This window comes from Callospermophilus lateralis, chromosome 1 (assembly GCF_048772815.1).
Source record: "Callospermophilus lateralis isolate mCalLat2 chromosome 1, mCalLat2.hap1, whole genome shotgun sequence".
Classification (NCBI taxonomy): Eukaryota; Metazoa; Chordata; class Mammalia; order Rodentia; family Sciuridae; genus Callospermophilus; species Callospermophilus lateralis.
This window is the reverse complement of record NC_135305.1, coordinates 84,957,921-84,982,312: the sequence shown is the minus strand read 5'-3', so window position 1 is coordinate 84,982,312 and position 24,392 is coordinate 84,957,921. Positions and strand designations below refer to the sequence as shown.

The window sequence follows — 24,392 nt, the reverse complement described above, 5'->3', positions numbered from 1 at the left end:
TATTTTAACTCAGTGTGGACACCACCAGTATATTACACAGAGTAGACATCAGTTCTCCAAGTGCAAAGAATTGGAGCTGAACTGAATATTTTTGCAATCCCTTCTAGTAAGAAAATCCCTATGAGATGACGAACATGCAAAGTGAGCAGCAAGTTTTCAAATTTAGTACTCGATTTCATTTGGAGTATGAAATGGTCTCATACCACTCCAACAGCAAACTTGAGAAAGCAAAAGAAAATAAACCACTACATTATTCTTACTGGTTTTTTCCTCATGTTTATTTCTTCCTTCATTTTCTCATTTTAAATTTGACATCGTGAAAATTAAGGTTACTTTTCTTCCCATGATTTTTCCATCTGACACCTGAAATTTGCCCCATGATTGGCGGCAACAGCGCCCAAACTAATAAGGATATGGTAAAAAATATTGAAAAGCTGCAAGACATTAATCAAAACCCTATTTCCTATTTCAGGCAATATATAGAAGAATGCTTCATGCCATTGTTCACATATCTTAGGCAGCTTTTTCTTGGATCATCAGGTAGCATTCCTTGTAGGACCAGTTAGCAGCCTGCCTGAAAGACACTACACTGGTACCTACCACTAAAGCAGAGATCTCCCTACACACCTGCCACTCCCTGATATTCACCTCCAAATCCTCTACCATCAGGCAGTCTATTTCAGGGATTCAATATGGGGAAAATACAGGAAGAACTTAACATTTTAAAAATTGGGAAATGCACAGTCTACGGCCTTGCTACTTGCATATGTACATGAGTATACTCTGTGTGACTTCATGGAACATCTTATATGGTGAAAGCTAAAGGCCAGGCCATGTTCCCTAACCCTTTCTAGGCTTTTATAACTCTTACAAATTGGAGTTTCTGCCCCTTTGTAGGGAAAGTTGAAGCTATCTCCCAAGAACCAACTCACTCAAAACAAAACATAGAGGGGCTGAGAGAGCGGGAGGAGAGGGAGGAGAGAGGCAGGGAAGCTCTATAGTTTTCCAAATCACAGCACATCTGTACTATCACCGACAGGTCTGGAAGCTGTGTGGACAGCTCTGACACTGGGAGTATCTGAATTTGTGTCTAAACTGGCACCATCACAGAGTTCACATCAGGGATCAAGGACCCTCAACCCTGCCCTGTTCAGTGAGCCCAGAAAAGCTGCTCCACTCCTTGAGTGCTTCCTGGTAATAACCTGTCTGACGACTCTCCGAAGATTTACAAATAACTGAGATGATAAAATACTTGGAAAATGAAAGTGCCATAGAAACACTAAATATATGAGTCAGGTCGGCCAGAGCAGTTGGTTTCTCTGCTGATATCAATTAAAACATGTTCATAGATGTGTTATATCTTTCATGATGCCAGCGAGTCCAGGGTTCAGATGACATATTTCTATCCTGAGAAGGGTCACAGGAGATTATGTGATTCCCTTGCCAGGGTTTATGAAACATTCTCTCTGGAATTTTTTGTTTGGATCTTCACAGTAAGCCTGGGCAGATGCAATTGTTCCCATTTTATGGGGAAAGAAACCAAGGCCCAGAAAAGTTCAACTACTTGCTCAAGATCATATAGCCAAATGAGACAGAATCCAGGCTAAAGTTCAGGTTCCTCACTCCTATTCCTGAGTGGCCCTGCCACCCAAAATGGGAAGGAACGGCATAAAGTAATTATTTGCATTATTTATTTCTGCTCACATTTGCTGAGCACTTGCTGTGTTTCCATGCATTATCTCATTTACCTTCCACTTCAAAGCAGGTCCTGTTTCCTATGGAAAGCTTCACTGACCACCTCAGCCTAAAAAGAGCTCCTTCCACTAAAGCTGCACAATGTTTTTCTCTTACAATACTCGTCTGATATATTGTGTATGATCCTTCATTTTAGCTAAGTTTTCACATGCATGCTCTATCGTGATGTCCTTGAGGATAGGAAATATATCAATCTGTGCGTCTCCCAAGGCACTCTGAACAGTACTGTGTGCACTACCAAAGCCTAATTAATACTGGTTGCTTGATTAGAGGTATGTGATTTAAAAAAAGAAAAAGAAAAAGAAAAACTTACATGGAACTAAGTTTCACAGCAATAAGTACTTCACATTCCAGAAAATGAGAGGCCTCGGCTCTTCAATTATTTGAGTGGACACTACATTAGCTGATTGCATTTCTGCTCTACCTTAGACATGTATATTTTCAAAGTACAGAATGGGCCAGGGGTAATCAGCCCACCCAAAGGAGAATAAAATTCTTGAATGGAACTGATCTGACCATCCAAATCTTCTTTGCTGATGGCCCCTTACCTGATAACATATTGTCTGTTTTTATTGAGGGAAACTTCAAAGTCATCTCATGCTTGTGCCTATGAATCATCAGATGGTCCTCTGTTGGGAAGCGCTGCGGCACAAATAGAAAAAAGGGATGGAAAGGGGAGATAGTCAGTTTTGTAGCACATATTTGTCATCAGAGAGAAAAAGATTTATTTAACATTGTGAATGTGACTTGCAAAAGCAAAACAATCAGTTCTGAAAAAAGTATGAAAGATGAGTAAAGTTACAAACTATTCTATGCAAGCAAATGTGCTGAGATATTCTTTCATTTATACTCAAATATATGCATCATGATTTCCATTAGTTTACCAAAGGGTTAACTATATTGCAGAATCTGGCTGAGTGCTGATAATGAATAAGAGATTTTTGCTATCAATCATTCTCTGAGTCCCCACACCTTCCCTGGGAACCTTTTAAAAGGCCTCTACTTCTATTCCCTGGATCTAACCAACTGCACTGACTAATTAGTACATTATATTTTTCTTTAGGAACTAGAAGGTTTCATCTAAGGGTAGGCTTTAAAATTTTGTGTTTTACTAAAGGATAAAACAGAAAGAGGTAAATTAAAATTATATATATGTATAATTATATATATATCATTACACGATTATATATACATATATTTCAAAAATGTGCCATGCCCTAATATCTGCCTGATGCTGGCACCTTTATTTTTAAAAAGAAATAGAATTTAAATTAATGTTTATTATGTTCACAAAAATTAACTACTAATGGCAGCATGACAAAATTTAAAATTTCCCATTTCTTCTTATAAACATAAGAAGACCATATCCAAAATAAGAAACTGGATTTATATCTTTGAGGAACTGGAATTTTGCAAAACCATATGGAACTTTTCTGTAGTGGTTACTGTTTTACATAATAGTGTAAAATTAAGTCTAAGGCATGACAAGTATGCTAGACATTTATCTATAGATTAACCCAAAGTAGGAGAAATGCATGACATAGAAAAGAATTTTGATTCATGTCAGACTTTGGGAAAGAATTATATGCCATGCTTGACATATATACTACAAATGTACACCATGACATCTGTATAGTATGTTTCTGTGTATGAAGCCCTGATCCATCCATTATCTGTTTTTTATAAGTAGACAATCTATTTTATAGTAACATGACAGCTTATTTTTAGTATCCTATTCTCTGCATAGTAAATGCTTATTTATTTTTAATTTTCAGGGAATGATATTATCATTATCAAAAATGCTGCTCCCAACAGTGAATAACCACATCATGTACATACACAAGACTGGGATCCTAATTAGGATAAGATATACTCCATGTTTATATAACTATGTCAAAATATACTCTACTATCATCTATAACTAAAAAGAACCCCAAAACTGTGATTTAACCCTCTCAAAAAATGCTGCTTCCAAGTATTTTTGGCTATCTGATTTCTGGTCTTGAGGTGGGACTAGATTTTCTGGCCCTATTCTGTTGGATGGAGTCCTGTGACTAGCTCTGCACATTTAGTCATGAATGAAAGTGACCTGTCACTCAGAGGCAAGCATGGAATTACTGGTGTAAGATCCTCTGTTATTCCCCTCATCTTTTTAATGGTGTATCATGGTGACTTGCAATAGTGGAAATAGTAGTCACTCAAAAATCCTAAATCTCTGAAGGATTATGAAAAACATTTCTGAATTCTAAAGAATTTTGAAGCGCTTCCTGCCAATCTATAATAGAAATGAGTTTTTTATGTTTTAAGCCATAGAAGCTTTGGGGTGATTTTGTTATTGTAACAGATCCTAGCCTATCCTGACTTAGATTGATATGTTGTAATAATTAAACTTAACAGAGTATCTGCTTTATCAAAGTCAAATAAAAATACAAGAAAAGACAATTCTGCTGAACATTTCCATTTTTTGACAATTTTTTAAAAAATCCATTCAGAACTTCCTAGTTCCTCAAGATTGACAATATGCATTTCAATTTCAAAGACTATAGATTTGTATTCATGAGAACAAGGGAATTCCCTGGAATGAATGCCACAAAATATTCTAAAGGTAGTTCTTTGTATAAATAACAATTATTTACTTTTCATTATAAGTAAAAATTGGAGAACATAGAATTGGAAATGAATGGCACTTATGCCAATTTCTGAATAGGCAGAAGTTTGTCTTATGTGACATGATAGTTCTTTGCCTCTGTTTCATCTCTTCTCTCGTCTTTACAACATCATATATGATTGCACTCAATATGCAACACTACCACATATGACTTAGAGACGGGTTAAATTTTTTTTGTCTTTCTTTCAAAAAAATAATTTTCATGATATACATACATATATAATCAACATGCTCATATCCCTCATTTCATATTGACCAGACATTTTTTTTCTGTAAAATAATAGCCTAATGTTAGGATGTTAGACTACTTCTTAATAATTCCCATACTGGCTCATATTAGCTATCATTACTTTCAAAAGGAGACATTATAAGACAACTGTAATTTTTAAAAATCAGGTAGGAAAATAGCAGCAAATTGTAAATAATCAAAATGTACAGTCTGCGACAGATGCAGAGCTGAGAGTTACTCAAAACATGGTTAATGCAGAGGGCAAAGAGAGAGTGAAAGTAAAAATGGACTATGAGATTCTAAAGAACAAGAGAAATGTGTCTCTCCTCCCGTCTAAGGATTTGTAACTTAGAAGATCTCACAGGTATTGCAGGCCATGCCTAATAAAGCCAAATTTCTTTCCAAGGAAAAAAGGGGAGAAAAATCCTTCCACCTCCCCTACAATCAAATCCTGATAATTCACTTTCTCCTCTTTCCAATCCCAGCCTGCACTCCCTCCCTGCAGATTCCCAGGCCATGAATGTGCCTAAAGTAAATGTCCTGATGATAAAGATTAGCCTGACTGGGAGTTCCTAATATCCCACCAGGAGACACTTGGAACTGCTGGGTGACAATGATATTTTCTTAACTCTAAGTCCTCCTCAATTGAAAGATGGGCATCTTCTTGTGAGAGCTGGTCAAGAAAAAAGAAACGCTTCCACGGTAAACGGGGACATTGAGTCTTAGATGCATCAAGGTGGGAAGGAGGCTTGGAATTGTCATCTAAAATCAAGAAACTTTGTAAAATCCTTATTTCCCACATTTGACCAAGTTTTTACTCAGTCTACTCAGTGTGCTCAAGGAAACAACCTGCTCCTTCACCAAGATGTTCTAGGTCATTCACAGAGCCTATGTAAGGGCTGGGGGTGTGGATCCATGTTAGAGCTTGCCTAGCATATTCATTGCCCTGGGTTCTGTCCCCAGAAACTCCCTTCCCACCCCGAATTAAATTTTAAAACGGACCCAGATCAACCTTTATTGTCACCTCCCAGGATTTGCATGTGACTTCATGGGTTCTCCTTCATCTCCACCTGGCTCAGAGGAAGGAGCATGCCCACGCCCCCGCTTGGGTGCCTCTAGGCCCTGACCTGGGGAATCAGCATGTCCCCTCCTCCTCTCTCGCTGGTTTCTTGCCCTTGACTAAATTCAGCTTGGCTATCCTTTAATTTTAAAAAAGCTACCTCCCTCTCAGGCTACCATTATATCACACTGCTTCCCGTCACTGCCTAGTGCTCCTGAAAGAGTCCTCTATGTTTGCCACCTCCGCTTCCTCACCGCCCACTCTCTCATTAATCCTTCCATCTGGCCTCCGCCTTTCTCTTCTCCCGGGTCGGTGGCACTGGGCAACCTATCTGCCAAATGCAACAGCCTGGCCGGGTTCTCTAACTATCCCTGCTCTAGCAGCATCTGACACCAGTGACCACACATCTGTGGCATTGATTTATTTATACCCTGCCTGACTCCCAAAAGGAGGAAAGGTAGCATAGAGTAATTCATAAAATAATGGGACAGCAGTGATTAGAAGTAGGTAGACCATTCAAAGAAGGGAATTTAGAGCCAGAAAGATAAAAAGACAAAAAAAAAAAACCAAACAAACAAAAAAGCAAGGCTAAACCCAAAATGCAAACCATACGCAGTCACTCTCAAGCAGGGGCAGCTTTGCCCCTGCCCCCAAGGGGCATCTGGCAAAAATGTCTCCATGTCTGGGGTTGTTACAATGGTGGAGTGTGACCAGGGATCTGGTGGTTACAGGTCAGGGATGCACAGCCCCACATCAAAAAAATTATTCACCCCTAAATGTTAACAGTGCCAAGCTTGGGAAATTCTGCCATATACTTCAAGGACTTATGTGTATCTCTATTCTCCCTGACTTGTCTAATTATCAGGTGGTCATGCATAATCCTAGACGTTACTAGGAATCCCAGCTTGCCCCCAATTCTCTTTTTTGCCTTTGCTAGGTTTCTGTTGATCCCCTTATATTAAATACCTTTCTCTAAAAGAGCTTCCCATTTACCTCCCCAGGTAAAGTCAGTTCCCCTGCTTTATACTTCGTGGCCCATGGTCTTTATTCAAAACTGCAAACAGAGTCATCAGATCATGTGGTTATAGATTTGATGTGTAGATTAGAAGCTCTGTGAGGGTAGGGACACTGTCTTGTTCAGTGCTGTTTCCCCAGGGCAACCAGAGTGCCTTGGCACCTCCTAGACTCCACAAAAATGTGCTGAGTAACTTGAATAAAGCTTAATGTCTCATTGTCACACTCAAAGCAAAGGAAACTGCTCAGATTATTTGATTCTCTTGGGCTATCAAGATTTCTGGTTTGAAAAAAAAAAACTGCTGAGAATCAGTTTCACCTCAGTTAGGGGATCAAGTTTTTACCTAGTTAGTAAGATGATATTTTGTACTCACCATGGAGAGTCCTGGTCTAGCAGGATTTTCTCCAGTTACTTATCAACCTATCTGTGTTTTCCTAGAGCTTCCTACTTCAGAATGACCTTCAAAACCAGTTTGCTTCAAAATAATTTTCTCTACTGCTTTCCTTATTTACACTTTGGAAATAAACATTGGCACAAAATCCCCTGGTGAAACTTCCAGGACCTGAGCACGGGACTGTCGCTCAGTTCACAGCTGACAACACCAACTCATAACACCGGAAACATCTTTGTGTTTCTCTGGCTTCTTCCCTCCAGGAGGCTCCCCAAAATCTCCACATATTCCCCTGGGACATAAATAACGATGGTCCTCAACAGCTCTCCTAGGCGCTGCTCTGCCTGGTACTGCCAACCCCACCAACAGAGAGGCAGGGAGAGCAGCTTGGGTCCAGTTTAGGGAAAGGGTGTGACTAATTACCACATTAGGAAGATGCCTATGCTTTGAGTTCTAAACTTGTGTTATATCCCATAAAATGAAGATCTCAGTAGGAAAGCAAGCAGGTGTGATCATTTCCCACAAATGGAAATGATTAGAACTAGGAGCTATGCAAAGGGTCAAAAGTAGGAAATGTCACTACCAAGTTCCAAAGAGAAGCAGAAAACTCTGACCTTAGGTGATGGACATTTCTAATTTCTTTCAAAAAGGCAGGTTGCAGTATAATAATCCTAGCAGCAGTTGTGGTAAGGAGACAGGGTGTTAATTGAGCACTTATTGTATGCAGGTCCTATGATAATCCCCAGATAGCATCTCATCGGATCCCCACACCATTTCTACTTGATGAGAGTCCTCAGAAGCCGAGAGATTCCACCCAGTACAGCAGGAGTCTTTCCTTCTTGAGATTTAGATACATAGGGAAACCATAGGTGCTAAAAAGTAAAGTTATAGAGGGTTTCTTTGACTCAAAGGGGGTAATAAAACAAAACAGAATTTAAGCTATGATAGTAAGGCATTTCACCAGTCATCCAGAGGCCCAGATAGTATTCAAGAGGCTTCTGGAAAAGTAAGCACCTCCTTCTCTCTTTCTGAAATGACAGCCCTTCATATCTAAAGGGCAGGATGCATCTGGTTCACCTCTAGGGGAATGTAATGGGCAGAAATGTTCAACACCACTGTACTTCAGAGGTAAGAGAGGAGAATTTCAAACTATTCAAAGAGGAATATAGTGAGGGTGAAGATGATGAGGATGAGGAGGAGAGGCAGACTTTGACAGTATCTTGGTAAAGAAGGAAAGTTCAGGGCAGGCATGGTCGCCCAGTGAGAGCTTTCCTGTCGGAGGGCAGGTGCATTGCTGCCAGCCGGAGGGAGCACTGAGGATCTGCACACTCACCTGGGAGCAGCCTGGGGCACTGCAGACAAACGGCCTCTCCTGCTCCAAATTCATCTTGGATTCCTCATAAATCTGAAGGGTCAGAGGGAGAGGGAGGAAGGAAAACAGAAATTCATGAATATCTCCTGCTTCTGCCTGAGACTCATGAGAAAGACAGTCGCTCAGAGCCCCTTTTCTGCACCCGATTCCCAAATTCAAGGAGGCAAACACTGACATGAGTGAACTCAGGTCCTGCTTTGCTGGAGTTCCTTGGCTCTGTGCCTTCCTAAGTACATAATGGAAAAAAAATGCCATCAAGTTGTCATAGCCGAAATCCTGCCTCTGGAAAACTACCTGTGGGTGTTACCACCAGGTAAGACCCAACTGCACAGGAAGATTCTGAGGCTAATGGCTGACTCAGCCCTGCTGAATGTTTCTGGGACTGACTACTTAGGACAGCAGGAGAGATGACAGCCCCCTTGGTAATCAGTCCTCAGTGTGAGGAGGGCCGACCCTAAACAATATGTTAAGTGATACCCGTGATCACCCCAGCAAGTTGCAGTGTTGCAAAAGTAACCCTGGAATCAGTGTATCAGATTATTCTGCTGGTGAGTCATGGTCCCAAATTCCCTTTCAGCTCAGGTGTCTGATGAAGCCTCAACAGCAATTACCCATAATGTAAGGAAAGAGAAGTAAATAGAAGTCAGCAAAGGCACCCCAGATATTTTGATAATTTGGTTTTATAAGCTGATTTGAAATTAATACAGGACTGAATCTGCTGACTTACTGATCTAGATAAATAAGCTGGAATGAAGTAATTTTAAGGAGAAAAATCTTATAATCCAAAATATGTTAAACAATACTTAATTTTTTCTTAGGTAAATTTTCAGTCCTAAGTGTTTTCTTTAGGCAAAAATTCAGTGTAGTCAGAATTGCTTTTTCAAATTCTCCTCAAAGGCAATGGAAGCACAATATATATGTATGGGTTTTGTGGTTAACAATCCACAAAGCAACATAATTTTCAAAAAAAAATTCACAGGACGTAGTACACAAATTTGTTACACAATTTAAGTAGTTTTCTTTTTTTTTTAACCAATTTTAGAGTTAAGTGTACATAAGTTACATGGGCAGTTAGTGGTACATGTTCTATCACTAAATTAGAACCTATTGCTTTTACTTTGTGCACAGGAAGCAATTTGAATTTTTAAAATGCTACTTTTGCAGTGGTACATACTTATAATACCAGCTATTCATGAAGCTGAGGCAGGGGGACTACAAGTTCAAGGTCAGCCTGGACAACTTAGAAAGACCCTGTCTCAAAAAGAAAAAAAAAAAATTTTTAATTTTTTTTTTTAATCCAGGCTCAGTGGTGCATGCCTGTAATCCCAGCAGCTCAAGAGCCTGAGACAAGAGGATCACAAGTTCAAGACCAATCTCAGCAACTTAGTTGAGGCCCTAAGCAACTTAGTGAGACCCCATCTTAAAATAAAAAACAAAAAGGGCTGGAAATATAACTCAGTGGTAAAATGTCCCTGAGGTTAAATCTCCAGTACCAAATAATTAATATTAATTTTAAAATAAAAATAAATGCTACTTGTGAGTGATTCCAAAGGGACTCCCAAGGTCCCTTTACCCATGGAAAAAGGAGCTCTGCTTATATCTATATATATACAGTAGTGTTTCTTCCACCAAACACTACTGTATTTGATGTGTATTCTTTAGAAAAATATGTGCATACTTTTACTTTTCTAAAACACAAAGAGAGAAGACTTGCCTTAGGTAACACTTTTAGGGAGATATTTAAAAATTTAAAAATGTAAACCCTTTAAACCATGCTTCCTCACCCCCATGCAGTTTTTACAGAGCAATGTCCTTTTCACTCTTCGTTTGGAAAGGCTTCCTAAGGGTGCCGACTAAGATAGTAATATCCATAATTTTACAGATTTCCTGTATCGAGCGTTATTATATAAGTTCTTTTGCTGTATTCTATACATACATATGTGTTGCTTATTGAAAGGAGTCATTTTTTAATTTAAAAATTGTGACATATAATAATTGTGTATATGAATGGGGTACAGTGTGATGATTCAATAGCACATATGCAAGGTGCAATGATCAAATGAGGGTAATTAGCATTTCCGTCTCCTTAGATAGTTATCATTTTTTTAGTTATCTGCACTCTTCCAACTCTTGTGCTCTAGTTCTACATAACATTTATGATAAATCTTTACAGAGTCACACTGCTGATTTATATCCAAAAAAAAGAAAGAAGAAAAACCACAGATACTTTTGGGATCTTTCTGCCTGCCTTTGTGTGAGGAAAGTCACAAGCAATTAAATCAACTTCTCATGTCTCATTATTCATTTGATCTTGCCATCACTGATCACAGAGCCTTCCTCTTCCCCACGACAAACACTGACAACTTCCTTCTGAGTCTCGAAGAATGACTTTAAAGTTGATAAAATGATTTTGACCAAAGGTAGAATAAACAGAGTAACTGGGTTATACTCTAACTAAATATATCTGTTTTTCTAGTAAAATTTTTAAAATGCTTTCCTGGTACCTTCCTGTCTGTCAGCTTGAGCACCGCCAGATCGTTTAACTGCTTCATGCCTCAATATGCCCTCCTTTATAAGACATTAATCTGCAGGTCTCTTATTCTTGAGTCTTACTGCATGGTTGAGAACTTGTAATTCATTTTTAAGTTATGGCAAAAGGGCTGGGTTATCTAGTGTGTGTGCGCTTAGGTGTGGGAGACATTTGTGGACAGGTGGTACTGAATCCTCAAAGAGCAAACATTCCCTATTTATAAAATTATAAATTATTCCCTTATTTGCCTAGGTAAATCTTTCTTGGATACCACGGAGCACTTTATTTGCTAATGTAATGAAGGAAAGCCTCTTTCACCAACTAACATGAGGATTACATGACAGTAAGATGGGAAAGTGCTAAATGCCCACACTTAGGGCCTACATCTGAAAGTAGTAATTAATGATTATACTTAAATTCATATCCACGCAACAGAAGTGGTCAAGAGTGGAAGTTCTGCTGAAAGTTGAAAGAGATTCATTAATAACCCAAAGCGAAGGAAGAGCTGACCAAGCTCAGGCACTTATAAGAAGAAAGCGGTTTTCCACTAAGGGCACAACCGCATCTCAAACCTTGACCTACCCAAATGTCAACCTTCCCCATAAGCTTGGGGCTATCATACTCACACCTAGTAACTCTGTTTAATATCAGAATTGGTGACCCATCTTAATTATTGGTTACAGTTTGCCTATGAGTCACAGAAAATACCCTGGAACTATATTCTGATGCTGGTTCCTGGTGACCTAACAAGGCTCAGCCATGTAGCTGGGACTCATCTCATGGCACCTTCACGATGTGGATGTTATGATCAATAGAATTTGATATCCACTGAGCTGGGTCAGGAGAAGAACTCTGCCTCAGAAAGTACCACTGGATAAATACAGAGTCTGTCTTCAAATCATTTATAGAGTTTAGTCACCACTATTGGTGACTATTCTGAGTAACTACGGTCATTTTATTATTTCCTTTTTTTATTATATATTTTGTAGTTTTAGATGGACAGGATGCCTTTGTTTTATTTGTTTATTTTTATGTGGTGCTGAGGATCAAACCCAGTGCCTCATACCAGCTAGGCAAGCACTCTACCACTGAGCCCCAGCCCCAAACCTTATTATTTACTTTTTAAACATAAAAGAATCTGTATCAATTTAGTACATGCTAAGCAATAAATATGGACCAGATATGTTCAGCAACATAACACTGGAATAAAAGTGTTAAGGTAAAATGGAAGTTGCTGATATAAATTAAGTTTAAGTCTGAGGTGAGTGGGTGTGTTCTATAGTGGTACATAAACCTCAACTGCTTTATTTTGATGCTCTGCAGTTCCCACATTTGGCCTCTGCAAACAGCACTCCCTTGCTAATTCCTTTCTGTGTAGGCGTTGGCAATGGTTCCATAAATGGTGCCACTCTACCCTGTAGGCTTCATTACTTTTGTCAACCAGTTATGATCTGGTCTGCTGTATTAGTCAAGAGCCATGGTTTATTTTTTATGGTCTATTATTATGGTTCTTTTCTAGCGCATATTGCAGTAATTATTTTCTCAAACAGACTCCTGCTAAAGCCTTGCATAGATTCTTTTATCATTCATCAAGTGGGGGCAAATTACTCAGACATGATTTTCACCAGGTTGTTCCACATTTGGTTCTCAGAAGTCAGGCCTCATCTTCTCATTTCCCATTCAGTTATTTTACTAGCTGGGATTTTTTAATAAACCAAGTTTTACTTGGCAATCACCATACCCTGGGCACCACTGCATAAAGCTTCCATAGTAGGCGTTCAATAAATATTTGTGGAATGGATAATGAATCCTGAATCATCATAATAAACCACCCCAAACAGCTTGCCTGTTCCTTACTCTTGTGGCAGTGGTTTTTTTATTTTGTTTTATTTTATTTTTATTTTTTTACTTTTTTGGTCCCCAAACCAAATTTTCAATGAGGCAAGAGCTTGTTGTGTGACCCTCCATTCCACCTGTGCCCACTTTTGGCCTTTGAAGTCCCCAGACTTCATGGAAAACAGTCAGAGGTGCTTGCTTTTGGTGAACACAGTGGGGTAAAGCTAGTTTTCATAAAATCTCACATGAAAATGTATTAACTCATTATAAGTTTAACCCGTTAATGTTGCCATAGACATGAAACCACCAAAGTCTAGTCTGTTTGCTGTGTGCCATGTATGACCTCCGCAGAGAGCTGTCTGAAAAACACATCCCATAGCTTTGGTTAGAACTAGTCATAATTGTGGTGGACACTCTCATCATTTAAAAGCTTTTAAATAGTACTAAAATTCTCAAAATTCCAAATTCAGATTTATTTGCTCAACAAGAGAAAAGGGTTCACGGAGCCTTATTTTCCATCAAATTTTTTGGAAAACAACAAAAAATTCTAAAAATAAACCCTAATAGTACACAAAGTCAATTGCGATTTCCATAGCTGACAAGGAGATGACAGGCTTGATTTACAATTCAAACCCTCAACTGCCACTGGATTCCTCTGGCCTCAAGGGAGCAAGAATCTCTTCCATTGTTCAGGGTTTGACCCCACAAATTCCTGGTCTAAAATGGGAAATCTCTCCACAATGGCTGATGCAATCCATTCAAATGCTTTGCTAGCCATGTAGGGATACACTGGGAATGATCATTTCAGGAAAGGCAAACACTGAAAAAAGCAAATAGTACTAAAAACTTGGATATTTTACATGAAATGCTGGAAATACGTATTTAAAATTTACAGGTTGCAACTGGGCCCAGAGGGAGGGAAATGCCACATCACCTGGTTTGCTCTAGTTAGCCAAGAGTGATGCCTGTCTAAATCACAGGTGGCCATAACCAATCCTCAGTTAACATCAACCTCCAGTCTTAATAAAAGAGCACAAATTTCCCCAATAACATCAGACAGAGCCATTCAGTGATATGGGCTTGGGAACAGTAACACACTAAAAAGACTGTTTCAATCTGAAAGCTGGCACGTGTACTTACCATTACTGAAAGTTAGGAAAACTTCAAACCAAAATTTGAAGTATCAATGAGCACTAATGTGTTGATATGTTCTCCTTAGTTCTGGTAGTATTAACTTTGTTATGAATGCATTCTAGATGTGAAAGAAGGGCTTGAATTTTAATAGTGATGTTAAAACCTTTGTCAGCTTTTATTGCCCTGCTATGGATATGGAATGAGTCTCCTTGGCAAGACTCATGAGAAACGACCCTTTGCTACCTTACTGAGCCTACTAAACCACCAAAAGGGCTCCAAAGAAGGAAACTGATCCTCCCTAAAGTGTCTGAGACAGCTGACAAACAGGAGCTGCCTGAGTCAGTCTCTGCGGATGACACTCCAGATCAAACATGTTTTCCTTTGGAAACAAAGATTATTTAATTAATTAAAATTGTTAAGGGCATAGCCAATTGTGTTTACACTTTGTGTTTCTGAGAAATTGGTCAGGGAGACAAGGAACCACACACAAAAATAACCCAACACACATGCACCAAAAACAAAACTCTACTTCTTTTTTTTTTTTTTTTTTTTTTTTTTAAGAAAGAGTGAGAGTGAGAAAGAGGGAGAGAGAGAGAGAGAGAGAGAATTTTAATATTTATTTTTTAGTATTTGGCGGACACAACATCTTTGTCTGTATATGGTGCTGAGGATGGAACCCGGGCCAAACGCATGCCAGGTGAGTGCGCTTCCGCTTGAGCCACATCCCCAGCCCTCTACTTCTATTGTATTCGAAGAGAGCTGGAGGCGTAGCTCAGTGGTAAAGCACTTGCTTAGCATGCAGGCTCTGACTTCAATCCATAGCTCCACAAAACAAACTAATTAATTAATTAATATATATATATAAAATATAAAATACAATGCCTGATTCTACTTTCACAGCAAGAATACAGGATGATTCTCCTCGCACATTGGCTGACTGTTGGAAAAGAATTATATATTCAATTTGGAATTAAGACTTTCTTTGGGAGAGATACTGTATCTTTCATTATTTTATTTCCTCATCTGTAAAACAGATGACCATTGTAGTAAAATAGGACCATTCAGAGAGCTGTTATTTGGATAACTAATGGAAGCTAATTGCAGAAAAAGAGAAAACACTTTGGACTTCAAATATATCTTTATCCTTCAAATCTGAATATCGAAAAATAAGTCCTCTTGCATTTCAATCCAAGAAAATAAATTCTTTTGTGAGTATAGTTTTGCCTTCCCCTGTGTGTCTGCGTGTCTTCTCTGAAATTCTCTTTGTAATGTCTACTTCTTTAATGCCTTTGTCTTGTTATGTATGTGTTTCTCTGTTTCTTTGTGTGTCTGTCTCTTTATGTCTACCCCCCCCACACACACACACTCACACACACACACACACACACACACACACACACTACTTTATCAGTAGTGTTCTTACTAGCTTTACTGGTAAAAAGATCGGGTAGGCTTGTTTCCTGTTTCAGTGTTATTCTTGAAGTGGGCTGCAGTTAGAATCTGAATTTCATTGGGCTATTATTATTTGCAGCTGTGTGACCTTTTTAACCCTGCTTTAAAAGTGACATTTCAGCCCTCAAGCTCAAAACGCCTGACTGCTGCAAAGTTTCCAAACCAGAGATTTATACGAAGAACAAGACCAAGATTGAGACTGTACCTCCTAAGTGAAAATTTCACCTGAATTTGGTATGAATGGGATGTGTCCCTGTGCAATTTACAGCCAGAACGCTGCCCTGGAAGTGCTGAGCTTTCCCCGTAACCCCGTAGTGGGATACCACTGGTCCATTTAAACAAGAGAGACCCCCTATCTGCAGAAGTACTCTCCATCCTCTAGCACCCCCAAAGCTCAGACTCCTACAACCTGAACCAGAGACCTCTTTAGGATTGTGTCACACACTCTATCATGTGCACAGACTGTCAAAACTTCCCTTTGCATGGGACCCATGGTTCCCAGAAGGAAGGATTTTGAAATAGCTTTCATCTCTGGAAACTGACCCGGGTTTTACTCCCCAAAGGAGGCCCTACCAGAGTAGTGCTGGGGCTCACGTCCTCGCCCTGACTTCTGCAGGGACCTGTGGTTTTATATATGTGGCATTTATGCTGTATATGGGAAAGCATTCCAGTGGGATTGGATTTTCATATGTTAGATTCCTCTTTTTTTTTAAAGTTTTCCATATGTTTCTTTAGATATGAGGCTTTTTTTTTTTTCAAAGTTACAAGCTAATTTCAACCTTTGTTCTGCATAATCCTGTCTTATAACTTTCCTATCTGTGGGTTCAATAGTTCAGAACACACTCACTGAGCAGAGGCATTTGATGCGTGACATTGACCAAGTCCCCGACTGTGCCGTCTATGCCTGAGTGTGTGCATTTAGGTCCGTGTTCCTGTACTTCCTCGCATTTACAGCACACATCCCATTTCTAAGAAAAGCATATTTGACGTGTGTGTGGTTAACAAAACATTAGCGTAGAGATCTTCTGGTTTTGAAGGAAATGCTGAATGGAACCCAATTGCTTGGCTTGTTGCTGAGGAGACTGAATACAAACTCAGAAGATGCGCGTCAGAAGGGGGCAACCTCTTTTCCTTTCTACCTGCTCTCATTATGAAATAAAGGAAAGAAAAGAAAAAGAATGAAAACTGGAACAAGAAGTGATCAGGGTTTTGAGTTAATATTGTCATCTGTACCTTTCCAGTGAGTCCTGCATTGCCATACAAAATAACTGCCCCAGGAAGTCCTGAAGGAAAAACTATGAGAGCAAAGAAATTAAATGCAAAACTCGGTATGCTCTTCATACAGGTCAAAAGAAACCTGTTTTACAGAAAATCCAGGAGAAAGCATTCTCTCTCTCTCTCTCTCTCTCTCTCTCTCTCTCTCTCTCTCTCTCTTCTTTCTTTCTTTCTTTCTTTCTTCCTTTCTTTCTTTCTTTCTTGTCTTTCTTACTATGATAGTAAAATTTACTTTTTAGATTATAACACATTCTCAAACAGGACTATTCTGCCTCCAGGTAATATTTAATATGTTTTTGGTGTGTCTGGTTTTTAAAGCATTTTTAGGTAAAATTAATATTTTAAAATATTCTGAGAAGTCATAACTTTTTTCATCTTGCTTTTCTTTTCATACATGCAAATTTGTGGGATAGAATTGTTTCTTTCTATATTCTAAATAAGTATCCTTGCACCGCCAGCAACAAGATATGTTTGGTTAATCTAATGTATAGGCTGAAATAATAAATGAAACATCTGAAAATTTTTCTTCCTGTACCTGAATCTGAGCTACAAAATGTGAGACTGTGATTATGGCCCCTGCCCTTGCTTTTGGCAGGGCTAGTAAGAAACTATTTCATCTCACCATTAAATTTACCAATTATTACCAGTCTATGATTAAAAGACACTTGAGGATGATTCTATCAAAATGGGTGCTTTTTGCCCTTGGCCTCAGCAGAAAGCCAAGCATTCCCAAGTTGTTCTGAAGAAGCCTGCAGTTGAATACCTGGAGACTTCATCCAGACTCCTAATGCACTTTGCCTCATATGTGAACAACTGATGTGCTAGCAGGTCACTTAAAGGCCATGTTAATGCAAAAATCTCATGTGATCCAAAGATTCTGTAATCATCTAACAAGGTTCCTTTCTAAATATTTGCAAAAGACATATTTTTTTTTTTTTTTTTTTTGGATTTCCAAGAGAAGGTTTCATTTTCTTCCATAGCCAAGGTTTCAGAAATATGTGAAGATTTTTATTTGCTACTTGCTGGGGGGCATTTAGCAAGTGGGGCAGGCACATGTAATACGCTGTCAGGTATGGTCCTGTGCATCACTAGAGTCTTGTGTGCGACTTTTGCAAAGATAATAATGGTATGAGCACCCACTGGCCCACACCACCTAGCTTAAGATAAAAGGCAGATAAGAATAAAGCAGTTGGAAGAGCAAAACAATAAAAATAAAGGCAGCATACAGGAGAGGAAATTAAAGAATTAAATGCCCATCTACTCTTGATATACATTTCAAAAAGCTGTGAAAAACTCATGCTAGACAAAGTTAAGCCTAGCAAATGGTTAGATTAGATGCCAATTAAAACTTTATGAACATTCAAAACAGCAGGTGAAATCGTCATTCCCTCTTGGTGTGAGGAAAGCCTGGGGTCTCTTGCCAATGTTTCAGCTACACATGAGCAAACCCTTTCCGGTTCTATCCTGTAGACAGTTGAGTGAGCTGGTATAAACGAGACTGGATTTCTTTTAGAATTAGTTATCTGTTTTGGCTACCTTCAGCCCCAACTGTCCTAATACCTCACCACTCCATTGTGAGCAGTGCTGAGCCAACAGGAGCAGAAAACCACTGGCCCCGGCTGAGATGCAGTGCCCTGCCCGCGTCTTGCCAGTCGTGATAACTGCATGTTCGCTTCATATTATTACTGAGAGGGTGGCTCGCCACCTAGAGCATGCATTCTTTCTTCTCCTTATTTACTTAAACAGAAGCCACCACAAACTTCTAAACTCTGTTTTAATGTTACTATCGACATTAGTTCATAGTTAATAAGGGAACATCTCCCTCCTAACCAGCTTCTCAATAAAAAAAGTTTAATACATGATATAATTATATTATGTATTATAATATAGTACTACATGTCCATATATGCTTAAATATGTAATATATGTACTTTTATTTATTATATATATTAATATATATACTCTCTTCTAGCCAGTTCAGTTTTCTTACTGAGAAGTTAGTATTCCCATATATATATATTTGATATACAGAAAATATATTCAAATACCTTACAGAGATCATTTCATCCCCATGAAGTAAGTCAAGACTCCCGTCTAGCATTCCATGCAACATGAAGAAGATACTGACCTCAAAAGGAAGCAAACTAAGAAAATTTGGGTCTACCTCTCTGCACAAGGTTCACCCCAGTTAAGGACTGGTAGACTTAGATTCTTAAAGTGCAGAACGAAGCTGTGTTTTTGAGTACTGCTAGATCATTTCCACAGACTAGAAAAGTCCTTCCATATCTTTTTCTCAAGTTCCTATTGAACAAAAGAGCCACTCACTAAAGCCTCAAGTACAACACCCTGGAAAAGGACATGGAAAGAAAAGGCCCTTTCCTATAATCCCCCCCACCCACCCACAAGAGATGAACACAGTACTAGACTCTAATTCATCCAAAGACCTAAGCTATTAGCAAACAAACGCAGCCTCCTTCCTCAATCCCCCAGGGCTCAGAGCCCCAAACAACAGCACCATTTTGGAGACCACACTCCAAATCAGCAAGGAAAGAAAAGAGGATATGTTTTTTTTAAATGCCCCTGCTCTCCAAAACCTAGGAAGCTTCCCTGGGCATGAATGTGGTCTCTTTGCTCAAGGGGTAGAGGTCAGACCCTAGGAAGGACCCTGAACCTGGATTCTTTGGAGGCAGAAAGAAAAAAGGAGAAAGCCCATCGCATGGCCCCAGAAGGGACATGGAGAGGCCCAGCAGACTTCTGTTGGACGGCTGAATACAAGGGAAGAGAAGAAGCCAGCCCCCAGATGCACCTGGGGAACAGTGAAGCTTGATGAGAGGATTCAAGGACTCCTCCCCGGGGCTTTGTCCACAAGCTGCTTCCCGGAGAGTGGCCTGTGGACAGTGATCAATCACCTAACAACTTGCTCAAATGGGATTTCAGACTCTCTGCCTAGGGGCAGGATGGGAAGGACACTGGTCTCATTCACTCACTCTTTCCTCACAGAGTCACTGAGCACCTGTCATGCGTGAGAGTCATGCTGGAGACACCAGGGAGCCTCACACCCCTCCACACACCCTTCCACACACCCTTCCACACACCCCTCCACACACATTCACACTCACACCCTGCAGCAATCTTTTCATTGAATTGGATGTAAGGCTCTTCCTGTCTTTTTTGTTTGTTTTAATTGAGGCTCTATTTTCCTTTTAATCCTGATAAGTAAGATTGCATTATTTATATTAAGCTTAATCTGTCCGGGCCCCGATTTTCTGTTAGAAATCAACAGTTAAATCTCAGCCCCCCCTTGCCACTAGCTGTGTGAACTTGGGCAAGTTACTTAAATCTCTGAACATTATAATTCTCAAATAATAGACATCATTGGCATAAATTCTGACTCACAGAGAACCAAATGGGATGATATTCGGGAGCATTATAAATGTGGATGACTGTGCTCATAACACTGTCAACTTGCAGCACATGAAGTTGCCAAGGTGTCTGATGTACGTGCAGAGAGACTCAAGATTCAAAAAAAAAAAAATGTTGGGCAATCTCTCCAGAGATCCTGACCTCCTAGGATGCTCTGAACCCAGCATTATCAAGTCAATCCTTATCTTCCAGTGTCCTACTCTGGGTCATACCAGCCAACCTGTGCACCTGGCTAGATGTTCATTCCACTGGACTATTTTAGAATGATGACAGTAATGCTCACCTTTCACAGTTGTTATAAAAAGAAATGATGGTCAGTCTACAAATGGGTTTCATAGGTCACTTGAGCCAGGGATACCATGTAGCTATCGCTAATCGAGCAAACCAAGGAGCCTGGGACACATTGTCCTGGGCTGGAAGGGGCCAGTGCTGGGGCAGCACATACCTGCTCACCTTCCTGCTGCTCCAGACCACAGAAACGCAGGTCAGGTGCTGCACCCACAAACCCCTGCCCTCACAGCCCAGCAGCTGCCCTGCCCCTCAGTCCTAGCCCCTGGCAAGTCTCATGGCAGAGAGAGTAGGGTTCAGAAAGGTTCTGGGCTAACCTGAAAAACCCCACACCTTGCTACCAGCAGGTGCTTCGGGCTTCCATGGAAGCATTAAAAATAAGATGAATATAGACAATGCCACTTTCTTCCTTTTGAGAAATCGAATCTGCTTTTGTTCTTACATTCTCTTCAGCAAACTATATTTTCTTTATCATCGCAATGCTTATTCTATTCTTGCTCTTTCTACACTTTTCTTTTCCTGTCCCTTTTATTCCTCAAATGTCTCCGGTCATATTTAATTTAAAAATACTTCTGAATAAGGCACAAAGAGTAACTGTGGAAAAAAATAAGGCAGTCGGAGCATAATCAATAAACTGTTCATCTTAACCTCTTGAGAGATGACGTCTCAGTAATAGCAACATTTCCTAACCCAGGGCACTGGGAAGTTAAAGATGAATAATCCCAGACCTCTGTCCCTAAAAGCAGGTCACCTCCCAGCGCAGAAAGATCTATATGTGTGGAAAGGCTAATAGATTTTATGTTTTTTAACACTTGGGAGTAGTCAAAATTTTATTTAATGAAAACATGACTTCTACGTTACACCACATCCTATATGTCAGGTATTTTTAATCCCAGAAAAGCATTTTCCATCAAGGCTGAAAGAAAGCCTTGATTGGTTACAGCTTTGATTTATCTTCTCCACTAAGTGCCTGTGCAGGGAACACCGCAGAGTGAAACAGTCGAATGCAAGTTAAGGAAGCAATAGTCCCAATTATTTCCAAAGGCCTCCAGTTTCCTAGGCACCAAAGGATTTCTGGTACTCTCGAAGAGGTAGGACCACTGAAATAAGAATTTCAAGTTCATGTTGGTAACATGCTCCACAGACCTTGAATCCAAGTCGTTAAGTAGTAGTATCATCGTTATTTCCTCATCTGTCCTCTACTGTTTCCAAAGAGACAGAAACAACCACTTATACAAACACACACAAAAAAATCCTCCGGACACCCAAGTTAACCAATGTCTCTTTTCTTCCCAAACCGCCAATCAGCCAGTCACCGGGCAAACAGCTCAAGCAATGGGCAGGGAAAACATGTTATTTTTCTGGGCAAGCCTTAACTTCACTGCCTACAAAACACAGCCGCACAGGGCACATCCCACACAGGGTGAGATGAAGACTCCCATCTCTCATTTGAAACCAGTAGTTACCAGTTAACGCTGCGGAAACTGAGGTCAGGATCCTCCAGCATGCCCCTGAAATCTAAGCTCAGCTCGTGGATTTGCGAGCTTCTCTGCACAGGCCCATGTCACATCATACACCATTCCTGCAGTCCCTTTCCTACTAAGAACACTCAGAGAGCCCCAGAAAGAGCAACAGCAAAGAACGCTCCCCTCTCCACAGAGCCTCCTCCCCAGCCACCCAACACCCGGTGGACTACTCAGAAGGAGAAACGGCTCAGTATAAGTGTTGGGCCATGAGTCAGCGTGGGTCGACCTCTAGATGTTTCTGAAATAGGCGAGTCAGTGAGCTGAGGCAGGAAAAAGAAAGTAAAAACAAGCAACCCAGGCACACTTCAGAGAGTCCCTTAAAAATGAGACTGCCAGGAGTCAAATTCCATGGTGTATAAAAGTCACTGAAAGGTACACCCCCAGCACTTGTTGGAAATCTTCAAAGTGCAGAGGAGGCTCTCTAGCCACAGGCCAGGGTCATGGACCCAAAGATGACAATGAGACACTCCCAAGAACATCTGGCCAAATAAACTGGGAATGGGGACTTTGCAGAGCCAGGCAGCAACCATTGCCCTCACTTATCAGCCAACCTCAGACCCATCCCCGACCCCAGCTGCTCTGAGCAGACCTCAGAGCACAGACCTGTTAGCCCAGGGCTGGGTTCATGCTTTCAAGACAGCTGGCACAGCCACCGTCCTGTCCTCCCCTGCTTTCCCCTGTCTTCCTGCAGGGGATGTGTCCGTCTTCCAGCAAACCTCTCCGGAGGCTCTACCAGGGCCAGCACCACATTAGATGTGGGCAAAGAGCATCCAAGGACAGAGCTGAGGGCTCCGTACAGAAGGAAGGGCCCAGCTCACCAGGGAAAGAATAACAGCCAAACAATCAAAATTGCAAGCACAAATCAAGGGAGTGACCTGGGAAAGCAAGTGCAGGTTTCAAAAGGAGAGACCAGGAGGGTGCCAGGATAATGAGAAAGGGGACTAGGGAGCAGGAAGCCCTGGGAAGGAGGTCAGGCTGGCCTCTGAGAGTGCCATGTCTGAGCGAGGTCTGCAGAAGGCGAATGAGCCACTGGAGGAGAAGGAGCAGGTGAGGGTGTCCAGGTGGGGCTGTAAAAGCAAAGAGCTCGCCTTGGGGCTGAAGCACAGCTGGCCAGGCTGCAGGGGGCGGCCGGCTACAGAGGGAAGACAGGCAGGCTCAAGTCCTCCAACGGTTCTGAGGGTACATAGAAGCCCGGTCATCCCTGGCTACAGAGGGCCTTGAGCGGCTCATCAGAGCCTCTCTGTCCCCAGTTGAAATGTGAGCGCCTTAGGAATTCCACCTCCATGCTGTTGTGAGGGTAACAGGCATCCTGGGACCGGGGCAGAGGGTGACAAGGAGCAGCCTCTTACCTTCTTTTCATAAACTGAGGATACAGCTCATCTCCTCCAAAAGTAAGACTGCTGTCCTGGGGTGAGGGTAGGCAGGAAACAGGGAAGAATAAATAGTTCCTGTGGCCCAGCAGGCGTGGCTACCCATAGGAGCCTAAAGGAAAGATGCCTCTGTAGCCATGGCTTGAGGTTATACTGCTTGGTTTCAAACCATGGCTGTGTGACCTTGGGAAGGTAATTTAACTTCTCCGTGACTATTTCCTTATCTATAAATGGAAACAATAATTCCTATTCCAAAGGCTTATTTTGAGAAATAAATGTGTGTACGCGCACAAGTATCCCAACAGAGCAGAGAATAATTTCTGGTATACAGTGAATATACAGTACATATTAGTTATAATGTTTTCTCCATCAAAAAACACACTGGTTTACCTTTTAAATAGAATGATGAAGCCTTTTCAATCCAATAATTCTAAATTTAGGACAACCTCAGCTGCTATTTTTTTTTTTTTTGCTTTGACTATTAAATGCCATATTCTAAATTTTGTGGTTAAAAGAATATTTTGTTGGGATGGAAATTATATCAAATATAATTTTTATCCCTTGGTAGGCTAAATTTGTTTTGGCTTTGGTTTGGTTTTTACATAACTATATATATATAACCAAGTATTGACTTGTTGTATCCATTGAACGCTGGTCATCAGAACTAATTGATAAATCATGTATTATCCCATATGAGACATCATAAATAACAGATGCTAGGACATGAACAGATTAATAGATTAACAGGGTATAGCTGGGCAATGCAAGTATGCATTTTTGTGCATCTATATTTTCTAATTTTTCTGTTGTAAGCTTTGGTTGACTGTATTTGAAACAATTTAAAAATTCAATGTAGGATAAAAGAACTATATCTGCAAGTACAAAAAGATAGCAAGGACACTCTTAGAGTTTATAGGGCCTGCTCTGCAATTTGCAGTTAATTATCTATTCTCTCTTGGACAAATGTCTAGACATCTTTGAATTTTAGTGTCCTCAACTGTGAAATGCACAGCACATTTCTTCCCACACAGGATTGTGATAGATTGAATGAGCCATGAAAACTCAATA

The 24,392-nt window shown here is 40.4% G+C and overlaps 1 protein-coding gene across 2 annotated transcripts in view; it reads right to left on the bottom strand.

The window, feature by feature from the left end:
* Creb5 (cAMP responsive element binding protein 5) overlaps positions 1-8,518 on the bottom strand; it is a 322,169-nt gene extending 313,651 nt beyond the window's left edge. For both annotated transcript variants that reach the window (XM_076835867.2, XM_077106107.1), the window contains exons 1-2: positions 8,452-8,518; positions 2,304-2,397 (exon numbers count right to left, since the gene is read on the bottom strand). In XM_076835867.2, coding sequence (XP_076691982.1) covers positions 2,304-2,397; positions 8,452-8,505 — 148 coding nt within the window. In that variant the 5' untranslated portion in view covers positions 8,506-8,518. The remainder of the gene's footprint in view (positions 1-2,303; positions 2,398-8,451) is intronic.
* Positions 8,519-24,392: the final 15,874 nt, after the last annotated feature.